This window comes from Anolis carolinensis, chromosome 2 (assembly GCF_035594765.1).
Source record: "Anolis carolinensis isolate JA03-04 chromosome 2, rAnoCar3.1.pri, whole genome shotgun sequence".
NCBI lineage: Eukaryota > Metazoa > Chordata > Lepidosauria > Squamata > Dactyloidae > Anolis > Anolis carolinensis.
In genome coordinates this window covers 253,895,795-253,915,636 of record NC_085842.1, presented here as the reverse complement: position 1 = coordinate 253,915,636, position 19,842 = coordinate 253,895,795, and the positions used below count along the sequence as shown (strand labels likewise).

Sequence of the window (19,842 nt, the reverse complement as noted above, 5' to 3'; positions counted from 1 at the left end):
ACTGGGTTTAAAGCAGTTTGAAAATGAAACCATTATGTGGAGCATCCATTCATGGGAACAATTTTTGGCACCCTCTACTTGCATCTGTAATACTTGAGCTGATCCCAAATGCTGTCCCGGACAGATTTTTATTTAGGCAGATTACTGCCATATCCAACAATGTCAGATGTAGCCTAGACACAAAGCCACTAATAAACAACTGACACAAAGTTTGAAACCAGAGATTAAGAGGAGGTAGGCTGCCATCATTCATACAAGAACTGCTGCATGCTAGGATCTTAATCGAGGATGCTGGATCAGGTGGATCATGTTCTTGTTCAATAAGGCATGTCTCATATACTTAAGTAGGAATGCATACTTACTTTGAATAAATTAAAAGCAGAGAACAAGGGTTTTAGCAACAGCAACAAAAAGTAAGAAGTGTGGATCATGCAAACAAGGCTTGCTGCAGCCTGATCAGGGTACTTTAAAACTAAATCTACTACCGTCTTAGTTTTTCACCCCTTAATTACATTTGATCTTAATGTCCAGTTTGCAGGCTGTAAAACCAGGAAAGACAAAAATGTCATTGCAGCAAAACAAACTTTTGAAATTTCTGAACAACAGTATTTTGATGTAACTAGTAACTCCTGCTGTTCTGTTTCTCATAGACTTGTCTTTTTGAGGGGGAAAATCTGCAACATAAAGCAAATCAGCCATTACTTCCTAAAGGGAAACTAAAACAGTAGGTGATTTCATTTGCAAATATCCAAATAGAGTAATAGAATCTCTACACTCAGCCCCCAGCCTCAAACAAAATCATTACATTGAGCACTATAAATGAGTAGTTGGCAGATTTCTTCTGTGAACAGACAGAGTGACTCTTCCCCATGAAAAATACTAAGAACATTTTAAAAGATAATATCAGTGAAATAGAACTCTGGAATAGGATAGCAATGGCAGATGCTAAATAAATGTCAAGGGGAAAGATGGGAGGTAAATGTTAAGGCAAAGCTAAAAGACACTGATCTTTGGCAATGTGTTATTATAGCAACAACATTTCAATGACTGATACTTTGAAGATGTTATCAGCTTGTTTGATGGATGCTGCTGTAGCAGAATGGCAATTGCTTACATCTAGCATTACTCATTCATATATTCACAATAACTGGAAAGTCTACTTTTCTTATCCTTCAGCTAATAGCAGTGGCTTTTGTATGAAGTAGCATTGTGCCTTTGAGGATTAAACTGGATGATGAACTTTTGATATAATGCTCATATCTGTGTGAATGTTGGACAAAAGCTCAGTCAAGAAGGCTAGCCAAAGTCTGACATCTATTGGCAACAAGAAGAGAAGATCTCAAAGTAGGTTAAATTGGCAGATTTGAGTGCATTCTGTATATAATTGATTTGGATTTTGAAGGCAAACATGCCATTAAATATGTCATGAGCTCTATTTCTGCCATGCATACACTATATCTGTGACAGTCAGTCACATTACAGTAACAAACATTAGCCATTCAGTGACAGTGAATATCAATGTCTGTAATGAATGGCATCTTACTGTCAGACATATAACATTGCCAAGAAGGTAACTAATCTGATACATTTACAGGTTTGAATATTCCTTATCTGAAATGTTTAGGACCAGAAAATCTTTTGAATTTCAATTTTTTTCAGATTTTAGAATGTACATATCTGTACATAATTAGATATATTGAGGACCTCATCACATGGATGTTTTTCTCCGTCTCTCTGCACTGCTGGCATGCTGCCAGCACAGATTCCATTGGAGCCCATCAAATGATGCAGGGCTACTTCAGGTGGGGCTCCATTGGGCTCCATGCCCATAGGAGTCAGGTGGCCACCTGACTCTTCATAGAAAAAGCCAGGGACAGCACAGGACGAAGTCGGAGACACCACAAAAATGTTGCAGGATGGGATCCCACGACCAACCATGGTAAGGAGATAAATCATTATGCTGCTCCACAGTTTCCCCTGCTGTCCCCCAGCTTCTTGACCTTCATGTGATGAGTTCTTAAAACACACAATGCATTTATGTTTCATGGGTTTACTGAAGTTGAAAGTGTATGATTTGTCCAAGGTCAGCCAATGGGTTTCCATGGCTAAGTGAAGATTGAAGTCTCCAAAGACACAGTCCAACACTCATACTATTACATTGCTTTAAATCTTTTTAACAAAATTGCTTATTTAATAAAGTTTTGGAACTTTTTATTAACTATGCAATAAAATTCAAATTGCATTTTATTCTAATATATGTTGTAGAAGCACCTTGGGTCTCATGGCAGGGGAAAGGCAGAATATTAAATAAATAAATATACCCATAGAAACATTTTTCTGCAAAGTAAAAACTTTTAAGATTCAAAGTGGATGGTTTTTGCTGGGAAGCTCCTTGCCACTCCAGTGATACTGAATAAAGTTCTGGGATAAGTAGAGGTTACAGCCTAGCTGCTACAGTGATATTGCTAAAGATCACTCTCATGAACAGGAGAGTTTCTACTTTAACATCATCCAAATGATGTTGCAATTACAGCTGTATGTTGAAGAGTATGTCATATAGCCTTCCTGAAGAATAAAGCCCTGTAAAAGCAGACTAGAGTATCCCTCACAGCTCTCCAATATGGGAGCAAGGCAGAAAGATGCTAGAAAAGAGCAGGAGGAAAGGCACATGGTTTCATAACTCTGGTGGGCATTATTATATCATAGAAGTTGGGAGAAGAAGGCAATTTTGCTGTAATTTAGTGGTACTCCAAACTCATCCCTGAAATAGTTTTGAGAAAGTAGACAGTGCCATGAGCTGGTAATCTAAATGAGATGGTATACATCTTTTTCACAAGCTAACTTAGTTACAAAAATGCAATCCTTCAATTTCAAATCATTCAATATTTTCTATTAAAAATAGCTGTCACTGTTTCTTTTTGATAATCATTGAAATCATTTTTGTTTAGTCTTTATTTGCATGGTAGAGTAACAGTTCAGGGCTGTCTGATAATGCCACTTCAAATTCTTGTCCTTGGAATAAAAAATCTGTTTATGTTCACAGTTCACAAGGAGGTTAAGGCAAGGATCAATTGTTTTAGAGTATCCAGTACATCTGTCATATATCAAAGTGCTGGTGGTGTCAAGGGCTAACAAACCTTGCTGAGTCACACAAGTAGAAACTGTAATATTCAGAATTCTTTTCTATGAATTATACATACATTGTTTGACAAAGAACCGTTGAATAGATATTGACTTTCATCCCGGCATTGCCTCCTCAAGTCTTCACCAATTTGCACATCACCTTTAAATTCCTCCAAACATTTAGAGGAGCTTGTGGTGTGCTAATACTTCTGTGAATCTCCTTGGACACCTGATACCTCACCACCTGCCCTTTTCCTTTTCACACCCTCTTGCTAATATTGGGAATTATATAGTGTCAATATCAATGCCCAATCCCAGCTGCTCCTTTCCATAGATTGACAGACCTTTGGCAAACACTATAGGCGGAAGTATTTGGCAGAAGATTAAGATGTCTGTACCTTTCCCCTTGAAGGGGAAAAATGTGAGGGTAGGTTGAACAAAGCTGGAATTGAACTCTCTCTAGAGGAAATGCTAAGGGAAAGTACAGAAATAAAACATGCTACCAAGCCAAAATTTGCTGTTGTTCACAATGAGCTTCTTCAGTGCTCATTTGTGTATGTGCCCTCAAGTCACCTATCACCCCTATGAGTTGCATTGGATTTTATTAAGCAAAGAATACTCAGAGGTGAGTATTTTGTCATTTTGTTCCTCTAAAATATAGCCGATGGCATCTGGTATTTATGGACAGCCTACTATCCCAGTACCAGCCAGAGTTGACCGTGCTTAATTTCCAAGACCTAACAGGATTTGGTGCCTCTATTTAGGCAGCCCATGGTAGCAAAATACGACATAAACAGATAGAATTTGCCAGCTTTTGCCTATGATCCCCTTGGTCAATCCTCAAAAATAGTTGGATTCGGTATACATATCAAACTGCCTTCCACTGAAAATAACATTATTTATTTATACTTGCTCAACTTTACTGAGTTTATGTCTTGTTTTATTTATGTACATTTTCTTTTTAAAGGTTTTTATGAGCATTCCCACAATTCTATGACATACTGGGAAGATAATAAATCTATAAAAGTTTCAGCCTAGAGTTTGATATCTAATTTGGAAATGGTCTTGAAGACCACATTCCAGAGGCAGGCTGAGACTAAGGGCACAGGATAGGATACGCCCAAAAAAAACTTGAACAACACAGAGGAAATCTCCACTACCCTGAGAGTGTTTTCACCAAATGTCCAAAACACTCCTCAGTATATGACCACTTGGATATCAGCTGCAATGCAACAGCTTTTTTCCCCACAAGCACATGTCAGTTTTCCAGCCTGTAGTTCATTTCTATACAAAAAAATTAAACAAGTTCAGCACTGTTTTCTATGAAATCAACTATCAGCTATAACAGTAGGTAAAATTTATAGACTAACTTGGGAACCCTGAAAACTTCATTTTGCTGACTGGCTAGTAGTTCTCGACCTGTGCTCTAAAACAAATATGGGCAACTGTGGTTCTCTAGATGTTTGGACTGCAATTCTCAAAATACCACAGTGTTGGCCATGCTGGCTAAGACTGGCATGAATTGTTGGTCAAAAACATCTAAAGGGCCATAGTTCTCACCCTTAACCTAAAAGACACAGATTGAACTACATGTTACATGTGAAAAGAAGCATGGGGCTTGTGATGTCCCAGAGACCCTTGAGCCATTATAGATCAACCTGAAGAGGATATGGGTTTTTTCCCAACTCAGCAAGATTCCGTTCCTTTTCAGATGTCCCCTGTTGACAGTTTGGTGCCAAACCTAATTACGGAAGCCCTTGAATCAGAGCCTGGTTCCCCGGACAGTGTTGTGTTTGATAGGAAGTCGTTTCTCAAAACACATCGCTCTCAGAAGGAGATTCAGAGACAAAGTGAGAGATTAGCGGAGAGAGAGGATTATAATTAAACTGTTTATCTTGGGAACATTCAGGGAGGTTTACATCTGGCAAGTTGTTGTCATCAGTCCATTTCCCTTGGGAAAATGTGGACTCAGGCACCTGGCTCGGGGACTTTTTTGAAGTCCCATAAAAGTTCTGGGCACAGGCTACCCGTAGCGGTGTCAACGTGACAGTTGGAAAGTTAACATCAACTCTTGTTCCTGTGTACCTCAGCGGCCTGACGGCGCACTACTCTCGAGTAGACCGGGCGTTGCGTCCCATCTCCCTGCCAAGACTGGACTGCATTTCAGTTCCACCACGACCAACTTTGCCTTGCCTTGCTTCCTTGCCTTGCCTCGTTTCCCTGCCTTGGACATTGAACCTGGAATTCTCTTGAGAGACCTTGCTTTATTCCCCACTCAAACTGCTTGGAAGTTTGAATGTGTTTCGGTTATTGGATTTGAAAACTTGATCTCTAATACTGGACATTTAACTTTATATTACTGGACTATATTTGACCTTTCCTAAAAGGACTATTGCTGGACTATATACTCTGCTTATTTTTGGTTGATTCCTTTATTGCTTTAATAAAGATATTAGATTGTTTATTGGCCTCCGTGTTGGTTTCCAGTGCTCACGCAGCCCAGAGGCATTACAGGGCTGTTTTTTCTGGTCCAAAAGAGACTAGGACCTCTTAGCAAGGATTAGGGGGCATTTAAGCATTGTTTCCCTTTGTGGTCATGGTTCAGGTTGAACCATATACGTGTAATCAAACTTGAGAGGAAAGTCTCATTTGTTCTGACTTTAGCAAGTAAAGAAAAGAACAGATTTAGCTACAAGTGATATACTATACATTCAACTAGAACCATAGGCATGTCATAAAGTGTTGTTGTACAACACGGAATTTTATCGATCATCACCCCCTCACAGTTGTCCCATGAACAGTATTTCTGAAACCCATTTTTTCAATGATTGCTTCCAGAATTCTCAAGCCAGCACAGTCAATAGCCCTAATGGCTATATCATGTGGTCAATGGCTCTGATTGCTGTATCATGTGGGTTCTATGTAGTTTAGAAAAGTAATTATCTCAAGCTATGTTGCTAAATGATCACGGCATTGCTGAAAACAGTCATAATGGCCCAAGGCAATGTTGCGAAACTTTTTTGTCAATCATAAAATGTTTTGATAATATCCTGGGGAAATATCCCTGCGATCTAAATGATTGTTCTAGGGAAAAGGCAATTTTCCTCAAAAGTGCCTGACAACTTTTCATTTACCATGCCAAAAAAACATAAAAATGACAACTCAGAAAAACTCAAATGTTATTTTCATAAATGACTTTAAAATCAGCCTTTGAATGTTCTGAATCTGTATAAAAGAACCTCATTTGTTAGAAAGCACGCTTGATTTTAGTATGTCTCTCATCCTTGGTTTGTATTACATAAGGGATGCTTCCCAGACTAAAAGGCCCCGAGGTGCGCAGATTTTACATAAAGCCTCATAACAACCAGAGGCGGTTCAACCACCAGGCCAACTAGGCATTTGCCTGTGGCGCCATCTTGTTGGGGGCGCCATCGAGGCAACTCCTGTCTCCTGCGCCCTGCCTCCGCAAGGTATTGAACTGCTTTTTCTGTTGATTTGTTGTAAAACATGATGTTTTAGTGCTTAATTTGTAAAATCTTAATGTAATTTGATGTTTAATAGGCTTTTCCTTAATCCCTCCTTATTATCAAATATTTTCGCTTATCCAACACTTTTATTTTTCAGTGATTTTTTTTGGGGGGGGGGGACACCAAAATTCTGTTCACCTACACTTGAAAAATACCTAGGGCCGGCTCTGATCACAACACAAATATATTTGCTGAAAAAATGTGTGCCACCAATTGAAAGAGGCTTAGAACTGTAGCTAGGCTGAATTTTCAAACAGCCCTTGTATGACAAAATGCAATTATTCTGAGAATTAAAGCATTTGATGCATTGACTCCATAAGCCTGATTCATAAAGTTGTCCTCCAGTTCTGCTCTTTTTAAAAAAGAAACAGAAAAATCAGCATTTTTGTAACATTTGTGTTGCCTTCCCTTAGGAAATAGGAAACAGAACAGCAGTTCTGCTCCACCACCCACTCACTCAAGTACATTTGTTAGGCTGATTTGGCACTGCTTCAGAAATTATTGCACAGACTACAAATACATTCTATAATATTTTATTTGACTGAAACCCAGGTCTGGCAACTAAAAACTGTAAGTATTAAATCAAGAAGCTTTAGATAAAGGAGGATGCCAAAATACTGCTTCATGTCAACAGGAGACTAATAAACCAATTATCCTCCTGAAAATGTTACAAATGCACAACTTTATGTAGACTATTAGAGGTAACCAGGTTATGGAGCTTTCTCCTTTACTTTTGTCAGGGTCTGCAATACAGACAAAGATGAAGGGCAGCCAGGCCCAGCATCTGAGTCAGTAGAAAGCAGGGAACAACAACAGCTTCAGCCTGACACTGAGGAAGCTACCCCTGCAATGCAGGACCAAGTGCCTCAGGCGAGTGGGAGTCCTGAGTTAACTCAGGATCAGGAGAGCAATGAGGCAGAAGTATCCCAGAAAGACTGCAACTGAGGACTCATGCTATTCAGCTGGGTAGATCTGCCCAGCTGACACAGTAAGGGCCAACAGGTGAGAGCACTTGTGCTATGGAGCATAAAGAGTGGCAGTTTGAATTTGGTTTTTGCTGGGAGCAATGTTTGGAAACTGCTACAGCTTGGCTTTGGACTTCGGATTACTTATAGTTTTGGATGTTTGGTGAGGATCTTTGGAATGGAATGTTGAATACGACTTTTGGATTATAATTGCATGGTTTGTTGTTTGAATCTACTTTGGTTTGGATCCCGGACTGACAATGAGCATAGTGAGAGACGCTGTGAAGAGTTGCGACAACTTTCCAGCTAGAAGGATCATACAATAAGTGAGAGGGAAAATCCTGTTTGAGACACTGAAGAGTTGCTGCCAGGGATAGTGGTGGTGAGGAAACTGCAGGCTCCATGTGGCCCCCAAGGTTATTTTGCAGCCCCCAGAGAACCCCCAGTATACTCTCAAAATGGAGGAAGTGGACAAAATTATACACATATACGACAGGACTATTTAAAGCCCAAGAGAGGCATTGGTTACCAGTTTTAAAAGGGTCCCTCATGGGCCCAAAACAACTAAAATCATTCCCCTGTAATTCTTGGGGGGCTTTTTATAAAACAAAACAAAATATGACGTGGTAGGTCTCATGGGATCCAGTGTCTCCAACATCACATCTACTTTATCTATAAGTGTATACATGGACACTTGAATCTTTCTTGTAATCATTGTTCTACCCCTTTAGGTACTGATTGTATAACAGCTTGGGCAAAGGCAAAGGTGTAGCTATGGGAGAGCACAGAATGAGGGCATTGGTCTCCCATGAGAATCCCCCCCCCCCCATGTTTTCCTTAAACCCCTAACTTCCTAGCATTGCTGAGAATTTGCAATGGTCACACCTTGTTGGGCCCTTAGGCTGCAGGGAAACCTCAAAACCACACTGGAGCCCCAGACTATAAGCAAAGGAAGTTGTTTATTGAAGAATATATGTGCTTTCCGACTCTTTGTGATTTCATGGACCAGTCCACGCCAGAGCTCCCTGTCGGCCGTTGCTGCTCCCAGTTCCTTCAAGGTCAAGCCAGCCACTTCAAGGATACCGTTCATCCATCTCGCCCTTGGTCGGCCTCTCTTACTTTTTCCTTCCATTTTCCCCAGCATTGTGATCTTTTCCAAGCTTTCCTGTCTTCTCATGATGTGGCCAAAATACTTCAACTTTGCCTCCAATATCCTTCCCTCCAGTGAGCAGCCGGGCATTATTTCCTGGAGGATGGACTGGTTGGTTCTTCTTGCGGTCCAAGGCACTCTCAGGATTTTCCTCCAGCACCAAAGTTCAAAAGCATCTATCTTCCTTCTTTCAGCCTTCCTTATGGTCCAGCTCTCGTAGCCATAAGTTACTATGGGGAATACCATTGCTTTGACTATGCGGACCTTCGTTGCCAGTGTGATGTCTCTGCTCTTCACTATTTTATCAAGGTTGGCCATTGCTCTCAAAGTTCAAAGTCAATGAAACCTGGTTTTAGTCCATCAGGTACAAGATACTTGAGAGTCTTGAAACAAGGGTCCAAGAAAATCAAGCACAGGAATAAACTTCAACAAAGTATCAAAATTATTCCAAGGAACAGGAACAAAACAGGAACAAATAACAAGATCTTGACTGGAACAAGAAATCCAAACTGCAAAACTTTCAGGAACAATGACTGGATACTCCAAAATTCCCCAAGAACAAGGACTGGAACAAAACTCAAGATCCAAGGCTACATGAACTTGGCATGAAAATCCACAGGAACAAGATTCTATGAGTCCATGAACAGGATGAGCAAAGTTACCACCTCTGAAAATCTCTCTCAGAAGCAGTTCCTCTTAAGGCTGAAATCAAGGCCTCTTTCCGTGGGAAGTTTGTTCAAAACCTTTACTCATTAATAGCCTTTTGCTGCATTTCAAAACCTCCCTTTCTTGTCTCTGTTGATATATAGCTTTCTTTCTGTCAACCTAGTTAGTGTTATCACAACTAAAATGCCCATCTGGCAAGGGAAAGTTCAACCTTGACTCTCTCAAAGAATGCAATTCAATCTGCCTACTTGAAACCATTTTGTGCCTGTTCCCAGAAGCCTCAGGGACACAAACTTCCTCTAACTCTGGCTGTCCAGAAACAGCAGGCTCATCTGGCTTCATGGGAATTCTAGGCTCCAACCCAGAGTCTTCTGACAATTCAGGCGCAGGTACAATCACAAGCTGGACAGTCCCAACCCAAGGCTCACAAAGCTCACCCGACAGCTCAGGTGCAGGCTGGGCTACAACATACCTATTTACTCTGTTCATAATCCTTTGGTAACTTTGCTCCTTTCTCCTTGGATGCTTACACTGGATTTTTAAATTACTGCAATGCTAAAAAATTGAGGGATGAGGGGAAATTTCATTTAGGGGGCAGAATTCTTATTTGGGGGCCAGTGGTCCCATTTTGACCCCTCTACAGTCACATCCCTGAGCAATGTACTTTTTCAGCATTTCTAACAGTATATTTTTTAACCCAAAGTCGCTAGAGATTTAATGAGGCAATTTCTTCATAGAAAGGATCGTTCAGCCTGGGTGAGAGGAAGGGAGATGCAATACATGCATAAGCAGTCCTTCCTTCTCCCTGAGCAAGGAATAGGCTATGCAGTAACTGGAATTCTTTGGGCCCTTCCACACAGACATATAATTCAGAATATCAAGTCAGAAAATCCCACAATATCTGCTTTGAACTGGGTTATCTGAGTCCACACTGCCATATAATTGAGTTCAAAGCAGATATTATGGGATTTCCTGCCTTGATATTCTGGTTTATATGGCTGTGTGGAAGGGCCCCTACTGTACACTGAATGCATCTCAGAAGCTCTCACATTGAACTGGCACCTCCAGTTATCACAGGAGTGGTCAGAGATGTCCAGTTGTTACAAGAATGGGTATGCTGCCAGGAATCTAGAGGGGGCGGGGTTGCCCATTTTTGGGGAGGTGTTAGATCTCAAGGCCTTGCACTCAGTCTAGTTTTCTAGAGCCATCTCCAGGTAGGTTCAGCTACAGACAAGCGAAATTGACTACATTCAGACGTTCAGCTCAATTACTAAAGCAGCAGCAGCTTGCTACAATTTGCAAAATGTAATTGATTTATTGCTGGAACTTGCAAAGACTCTCAAGAGGATCTCTGTATTTATTTAGGTAGCTTTTTTGCTTCCCTGACAGTTGTTGTAGCACCAGGGCTCATTGATCTCTGCATCCACCTTCTGGCTAGCAGCATGTAGGCTAGATTAAATGTTCGTTCTCCCTAGATGAGAAGGAATAATCCTCTCATTTTACCTTGATCTGGGAACAACCCCTTTAGCTGAGAGTTCTGTTGTTGACTTCCAACATGAGAATATGGGCCCTTCCACACAGCCATATAACCCAGAATATCAAGGCAGATAATCCACAATATCTGCTTTTAACTGGGTTATCTGAGTCCACACTGCCATATAAGCCAATTCAAAGCATATAATGTGGGATTTTATACAGCTGTGTGGAAAGGACCTTACAGAAGCCTTTAGCCCAGTGGTTCTCAACCTGTGAATCCCCAGATGTTTTGGCTTACAACTCCCAGAAATCCCAGGCAGTTTACCAGCTGTTAGGATTTCTGGAAATTGAAGGCTAAAACATCTGGGGGCCCACAGGTTGAGAACCACTACATTGGCCTCTCTACCTTAGAGTATTGATGCCTCACCAAATTACAAATCCCAGGATTTCATACCATTGAGCAATGACAGTTGAAGTGGTGTTACACTGCATTAAATGTACAGTGTAAATGCATCCTAGGTCTTAGAAACTCAGGGTCCAGAATTATCAAGAACACTAGGTTTTATTCCAAAAGCAAAAACCCACAGTCTCACATTTTTTTCACAGTTTCGCATCATATTTGGTTAGAAGCTATATAAGATTTTTTTTTTATCCTATGGGCTGAGCCCTGTTCCAACACACTTTGAGCTTGACTTGTCCAAAATCACACAGTGAATCCTGTTCCAATATACTTTGAGCAGGGGAAACACATTCTCAGAAATGCACCTATTATCAGAGACACAGTGGGTGCAGTAGTGTTTCCCCCAGCAGAGTTTAGACAAATTTCTGGAAATATAACCAGTCCTCCACCAAGTGTATATCAAAATTTGCTAGAGGTTGGACACTCAAGCACAAGTAGACCACCTATATGAAAACAGCAACATGGCCTGTGAAGTCACATCTTAGATGGACATGGGGAGGGAAATCAGCTTCTCTCTGACACCACTATTCCCATATAAATATTATTATTGAAGCCAAATGACACTTGGTATGGTGAAAGTAGTAGCATTTATGATTAAGGAGAAGAACTGAATGAAGCTTTCATTTGCTTCCAAACCCTACTCCATGCCAGATCATGTTAAACATATCATCCATATTTGCTTTGTTCAAAGCTGTGCTCTGCAAATTGGCATTTCTTGCTATTTCTGGGATTTTGGGTCCAAACAGTAACTTCTCCTTCTTTCTAGCTGCATTTGAAGCATGATGACTTCCTCCTATTTTGGATTGTTGTTGTTGTTGTTGTCAAAAGCAGATTACATTAACAGAATTTCAATACAATTTTAAATCTGCAAATATACAAACATTAAAACAGAATTAAGAGGCAGCCACTGAGAAGGCCCTCTCTCTTGCAATGGAGGTGGTGCAATACATATCTCTTTAACCCTGGGTACTTTACTCTTGACAACCAGCATGGTGTGGTAATTTGAGCATTGCACTATGACTCAGGAGACTAGGGCTTAAATCTCCATTCAGCCCATGGACGCCCACTGAGTGACCTTGGACTTGAACAAGTCAAGCTCTCTTAGCTTCAAAGGAAAGCCAAGGAAAACCACACTGAAAAAATCTGGCAGGTTTGCCTTGGGTCTCCCTAAGTCCCCAACTTCAAGGCACACAAAAACAATTCTAACCTTCTCATGCACATACCTAGGTAGAGATCTCACCCACTCAGTTAAGTATGCACACCTAATCATTTTAAAGAACTGAATGTTCCTGGCTAAAGCAACTCAATAATCTTTAGAAAGACTAATTGTGTCACCAACATCAGTGTATCAATGATGACCTTGTCACACAGCCGCAGGACACACAGCTGTGTCATCTCATGTCATTGGAGGGCATGAAGAACCCAGCACTCCATGCAGCATGTTGCCTGGCTCCCGAATCAGCTGATCCCATGGAGGGAAGCATCAATTGCGTGGCTTCTCATCCATGGTGTTAGATCCCAGCCAGCCAGGGCACCAAGGCCTGCAGTGTTTCAGGACTTGCATTTTGACACAGAAAATGCTGAGAATTTTACTAACATTTCACCCTCCATGGAGGGACCTTTACAGCTGCAGGTGCCTGAAGATATTGGCTCTGGAGACTTGCTAATTGGAGAAGATTATTCTATTCCTCCCTCGCAGATAGAGCCAGATGTTGAGGAGATGCCTGGGAATGGGTTTTTAATTGTAGTGATTTTGTAACTAGGGAAAGAAGTGCAAAACAAGAAATCCGCTGGAGCCAAAGACTGGCAAATAGATGGGATAATGGTTAGCGTTCCCTTGGGAAAGTTTTGGGAGTTTGTACTCCCTAAATTCTGAACAGTCCAGAATCTGTTAAAAGTGTTTTGCTCAGTAGATTTCCTTGCGGTGTCAACATTGCTTTCTTGGAGAGAGGTTTCTCCGTCTCCAGCTCCTATTCCCAAGCCAAGTACTCCAGTTCCAGTCGGGCCGTGCCGTGCCACGACTCTCAAGTAGACCTTGACTTTACTTCAGTTGTTATTCTTGTTCCTGTTTCAAGTTTGCCTCAGCTTTGACAACTTGCTGCCTTGATCGTTATGGAGTATTTTCCAGTGGATTGAACTCTGTTTTCTACCAGCCTTGTTTCCCTGTTTTAACTCATGGACTTTGATTTTTTGGGAGAGCTATCGAGCTCTCATTGTGGATTATAATATTGGACCTTTCCCTTCACCCATTTGGAACCATCATTGACTTTCAAAAAAGAACTATTCCTTACTCAGACTCTATACCTAATTTCATTTGGATTTATAATTGTTTTAATAATGATATAGTGTGTTATATTGGCTCTTGTCTGGTTTTTGAGTGCTCACACTGCCTTGGGGTGCAACACATGGCTTCCTATAGTAACACGGGAAGCATGCGCCAACTCCACCCTACTTCACCCATGGATACCCACTGGTGTCATTTGAAAACTGATGAGTGATGTAGGGTAAAGCCAGCGTATGCCACCGAAATCCCTTGCAATGAGGTCATTAATCTCTTCAAAATGGTTTTCTGCTGCTGATAGAGCCTAGGTATCCAACCACATGCTTTCAATATGCCACACCTTTGTAATATGGCATGCCATGGATCCAGCCAACTGTATAATTTGGCTTTCTATGGCCAAAGGCCAAATCACTTTCTCTGATTTGTGCTGTAATGTATTTGATTATTTTTGCACTGTTATATTGTGTTTTGATATGTTGTTTTATTTTGTTTTCTCTGATTTGTGCTGTAATGTATTTGATTATTTTTGCACTGTTATATTGTGTTATGATATGTTGTTTTATTCTGTTATACTATATGGTGTTTGGGCATGGCCCCATGTAAGCCGCCCCGAGTCCCCGTTGGGGAGATGGTGGCGGGGTATAAATAAAGTTTTTATTATTATTATTATTATTATTATTATTATTATTATTATTATTATTATTATTATTATTGTACAATTACTCTTGAACAATTTGCCTCATGGATAAATTTAGTCTTCTATATACAAGTACATGCAGAACTGTAATGCAGACAATATATAAACAGACACGTACTGTTATGTCCTCTTTCACCAACAATGAATCTTTTCAGTTAGCATGGATTCTAAAATTCTTTCATTAAAATATTTTTTTTCTGTCATGGCATATGTTTACTTAAAAATGTATACTATTATTGTTATTTTTAAAATAATAAAAAAACCTCAACAAACCAAAAACTAACAAACCAAAACTGATGTCAAGGTCTTACTTCAAATGGGAGCTCCATTAGTTCTAGATTTCCAGACAAATCCAGTTTTTCCAGATTCTCACAATCTCCTAGTTCTGGGGGAATACTCTTCAAGCGATTGAAACTCACATTCAGCTCTTTCAGTTTTTTTAAAGAACCTGCCAAAATAAATGACCTAAAATAAGTCGAACTATCAGTCAGTCAATAAGAAGCACAGTCATTCTAGCAAAGAGAGGAAAATAGACTTGACATGAATTCATGCATTTAAAAAGTAGTAGTAATTAAGACAGTTGCCCAGTTAATGCCGTTTTAAAATTGGAAGGGCATCCCAGGGGCCATGGGACCCTGAGATCCTTCCACCCTTGGTAAGTAGAAAGGAAAATCCAACCAAAGAAACACAGACACACTGTAGATTTTCTCCGTTGAAGTTTCACCTTGCTGGTGGTGCTCCATGGATAGCAAGAACAAAAAGGGAGCATTTTCAAGAAGGTAGAAGAAAATGTTTTATCTGTCAAATTTTTGATGGGAAGGGAACAAAATCAAATGGAAATCTGGCAGTTCAGTGATTTTGTAGGGAAGAAGGATAAGGGAACTGTCTCATACCCTTTTTTCCTTCCTGAACAACCTATCAACAAGATTTCAACATACTATTTTTTTTAAATGGTTGTTGAAGTGTTTTTCTCTTATTGCTACATCAAAATGCATTACAAACCAGAGCATAAGAAACACTAATTTTAAGTATATGTTGTTCAAAACATACTCAGGAATATACTGGATTCAAACAATTTGCACCCCACATGTATAATTATATACACAGTCCAAGATATATGGGTCAAACTATTTCACAATGCTAATATTTAGAACTTATATAGACCAATCAGAATATTTGAAAAAAAGAAAGTATACATTGGTAAATCATTCTCAGATTCAGTAGGTAGGCAAGATATAACAGAACTTTACCAAAAAGCTGCGGTTTGATGTATGCTATGTCTTAGATACAGATAACTATGAAAGATGCAAAATAATATATTCTTAAATCTAATGGTCAAAATTTAAGATATGATCATTATCCGAAAGCAAAGGTCAACATCAAACGACAGAGTAAACTAAGCCGCACATGTGACAAAGAATATCTCTTGCATTTTTGCATTCCATTCATGTTCTAATTGGGCAGAGTTTCGTAATGAAAACCTTTTGGACTACAACTACCAGAATCCCCTAGCAAAGATAGCCACTATCCTAAAACCTGAATTTAACAGTAAGAGAGATTGTTGCTAGAATTACTCATATTGGGATGATACAAGTCTATATGAGAGAGAATGAGGATGAGAATGAGGCGGAGAAGAGAGATTGTAGTAAGATCTGAGTCCTGTTTGGTATAACTTCAGCTTGCAAGGAAGCTGCTCTTCAAGGCATGTCTCTTGATTTAAGATAATTTGCTCCCATTAAAAGCAATGGGACACAATTAGACTGAACTGAAACATTCCAATTTTAAGTGGTTAGTGGCTATGAATATCTCCATGTATACAAAAGGACATAAATTAAAGAATTAAACAACTAGCATCTTTTTGTACCTTCAGAGACAAAAGCAGAAGCAGTTAAAGCAGTAATGAAATCCAGTTTCTGTGGTAATTTCATGCCTGAGAATATTTTACTTTTAATTAGTAGCTACAATGCCATCCCAGTCAATCCGAAGGCATGATTTATTCTCACTTTTACTTCTTCTTTTTTTAAGAAAAAAGATTATTAAACACATTAAAACCCGTAATTAAACTACAGCTTTTAATTTTTAATAGGCAGTGGTTGTTATCTTTGTGGAAATGCAGCTTCATAATATAGAAAAGCTGCATTAGAGCTCCTAAGTGGCTGTTAAGAAAACTGTAAGTAGAGATAATTATAAAGCCAGTTTTGTAACCTAAAGCCTTTTTGAAAAAGAAACATTTATGTCATTTATGCTACTAAGTAGCTGTTGCTTGACTGTTATCCATAAGCACTTCCACCACCACCACTCCTCATTTGCTGACTTCTATGGTGTCATGGAAAGTTATAAATCGCTTAATGTAAAGGTGTAAGGGCTAGAAGATGAGTGAGATGGAAGAGAATCTGGGCCCTTCTTCACATGCATTAAAACCCGAGAGGAAGCAGGTCAAAGGGAGGAGGGTGCCTAAAACGACGTTTAGACACCATGTGGGAGGAATTGGGAGGAATCAAGCTAAGGGCTGGAAAACATGTATTTAAAGGTGCCCTTTAAACCCAATTCTTCCTGAGAAACACACACATTTCTATGTCTGTGTATACCAGCAGTCATGAAATACATATGTTTTCCTTCCCTCCCCCCTATGTGGACTCCTCCAGAGCACATGCGTTTCTGAAAAGTCTGAAACAGCTTATCAGCTGATCGCCTGTCAAACTGAGGCACAGCTGCCTAAGGGAAACACAAGTAAAAAGGAAATACAACTCTCTCAAAATCTGTCTTTTACACTTTGTAATGTTAAATATAGCTTGACTTAACAATTAGGAGAAGTCAGAGATCTGAATGAAGTTTTTTAAAAAATAATTCTCCGTTATGCGCTGGACCTCATATGTGCATATGCACATCTCTGGCATGAATTTTGAAAAGCTTCTGCTGAATGTCCCTCGTCTGCCCTCAAAAAGCAGTTGTGAGGATGGCAGGGGACCATGCAGCTGAACTGAAAGGTCTGTGTTTGGACTCCCTTTGAGGTCCCACATTTTATAAACCCACTTCTTTGTCCTGCGTTTTGGTGCTGTCTGGAAGCGCCCTGTGTCTTCTGTGAAGGAAGAGGGGTTCAGCTAAGGCTTGGAAAATGTTATACAATATGAAACACAATAGAAATGTTGTAGGTATAAATGGAAATGTAACATTCGGAAAGTCAATATCCAGGTTCTTGAATGATCAGGTGTTGTTGACATAAAGTAAGAATTCAAGATTCAGCTTTATATACAGTATGATGGTTTATGACAAACGTGACCACTAGGTCCTACATTTTTAGCAGGTAGAGCCCTAACCAAAAAGTTCCCAAGGCACTACAAATCAAGGTGTTGGGAATGTGTCCACCCATCTTCTCTACTCATCCTACTCCTGGGAGAGTGCTGCATATACAGTGTTTGTATAGTCCACAATTTGGCAGCTATCTGAAAATGAAGCCATGTTAGCAGCTTAGATCTGTAAAGGTTGTCATTTTCTTTGTAAAAGGGCTTTGTAAGCTGAAGGTGTGTGTTGTCAAAGAATTTCATGGACAAAATCACTGAGTTGCTGTGAGTTAACCGGGCTGTATGGCCATGTTCCAGAAGCATTCTCTCCTGACATTTCACCCACATCTATGACAGGCATCCTCAGAGATGTGAGGTCTGTTGGAAACTAGGAAAGTGGAATTTATATACCTGTAGATAATCCACATTGGAAGAAAGAACTCTTATCTGTTGGAGGCAAGTGTGAATGTTGCAACTTCTCACCTTGATTAACATTTAATGGCCTTGCAGCTTCAAAGCCTGGCTGCTTCCTGCCTGGGGGAATCCTTTGTTGAAGATGAATAGATGTCCATGATTGATGCATAGCTAGATTTTGTTCATTTTCATGGTTTCCTCCTTTCTATTGAAATTGTCTACGTGCTTGTGAATTTCAGTGGCTTCTCTGTGTATTCTGACATGGTGGTTGTTAGAGAAATCCAGCATTTCTGTGTTCTCAAATAATATTCTGTGTCCAGGTTGGTTCATCAAGTGCTCTGCTATGGTTTACTTCTCTGGTTGAATTAGTTTGTAGTATCTTTCATGTTCCTTGATTCGTATTTGGGCAATGCTGTATTTGGTGGTCCCTATGTAGACTTGTCCACAGCTGCATGGTATACAGTAGACTCCTGCAGAAATGAGAGAATCCCTCTTGTCCTTTGCTGAATGTAGCATTTGTTGGATTTTCTTAATTGGTCTGTTGATAGTTTGTAGGTTATGTTTCTTCAGCAGCTTCCCTATGTGGTTAGTGGTTCCCTTGATGTATGGTAAGAACACTTTCGTCTGGGTGGATCTTTGTCCTTACTCTTGTTCTTGGATTTGTAGCTCTTCTGATGTCTGTGGTGGAGTATCCATTGGTTTATAGTTTTAAGGATCTGATCTTTTCCCTTTCTTATATACTGTAACAATGATAGTGAAGCCCCAGTCTTCTGATATACTGTACATGCACGTGAGTAATGCTGTTACAACTGGGTCCATCAACTCTTATTTATTATAAGTATCTCAGGAGGGATATTGTCACTCCCTGATGCTTTACCCTTAAGCTTAGAAGTAAGACTATTGATTTCAAAGGTGGAGACAAGGGGGAAAATATCCTTTCCTACCAGACACTATTCTTCCACTTACATTACAGCAGTCTAGGATTTCTGCCAATGTGAATGCAAAATATATCCCAATTAATTGCTTTATGTGTTCTCTAACTATGCAGTTTAATACTATGTAGCTAACTATGTGTCTTCAAGCCGTCTGTCAATCTACGATGCAAAATTCAAATCCATTCAATCCAAATTCTGGCTATTCTAATAGGCATAAAGATTTTGAAAAGACCAGATGTGCTTAAAGCACTTGTGACTTTTAGAACCATACAACTCATACATTTTTGAAAAATACACTCACTTGATTAGAAATAAGCAGTTCATCATGGTATATTGTGCTAGTCAGAGTATGTAAGCTACCAATTTTTCAAGAGGTCTTTCTTGAAGAACACAAGACTGGAGTACATTTTATGCTGCTAACTGCTCTCCCCATTTTTATATAACAAATATCTCAAGAAGTCATTTTGTATGTGTCACCTCAAAAAAACAAGGCTACTTTTTAAAAGAGAGAACTTCAGATAGCATCTAATTTGGGGAAAGGATTTGATTTTTATTCAATTCTCCACTGCCACCTTGTGGAACACTTAGACCCATTAAACCTGTTGGTTGGTTTCATCCTAAAGATCAAAATATCATTAAAGAAAGCTTGATTTTTTTCTGTTTCATCTACATAAATTAGTCCTTCTCCCTTGTTTATAGTTTTGACTGCATTTAGCTTCCAGATTACTCATAAAACATATCTTGCTTTCAGCTGGCAGTTATATTTACAAAATATAGTGTTCATAAATAAATAAATGGGAAATCTAACCTGGCAGTTTATTCTAAAAATAATTAGCTGAGAAAATGAAGAGTAAATCTCTCCCATGA

At 39.6% G+C, this 19,842-nt stretch overlaps 1 protein-coding gene across 4 annotated transcripts in view; it reads right to left on the bottom strand.

Moving 5' to 3' along the window:
• Positions 1-19,842, bottom strand: part of lrrc2 (leucine rich repeat containing 2) — a 77,901-nt gene that overhangs the window by 15,915 nt on the left and 42,144 nt on the right. For all 4 annotated transcript variants that reach the window (XM_008103195.3, XM_003216446.4, XM_008103196.3 and 1 more), the window contains one exon: positions 14,657-14,793. In XM_008103195.3, coding sequence (XP_008101402.1) covers positions 14,657-14,793 — 137 coding nt within the window. The remainder of the gene's footprint in view (positions 1-14,656; positions 14,794-19,842) is intronic.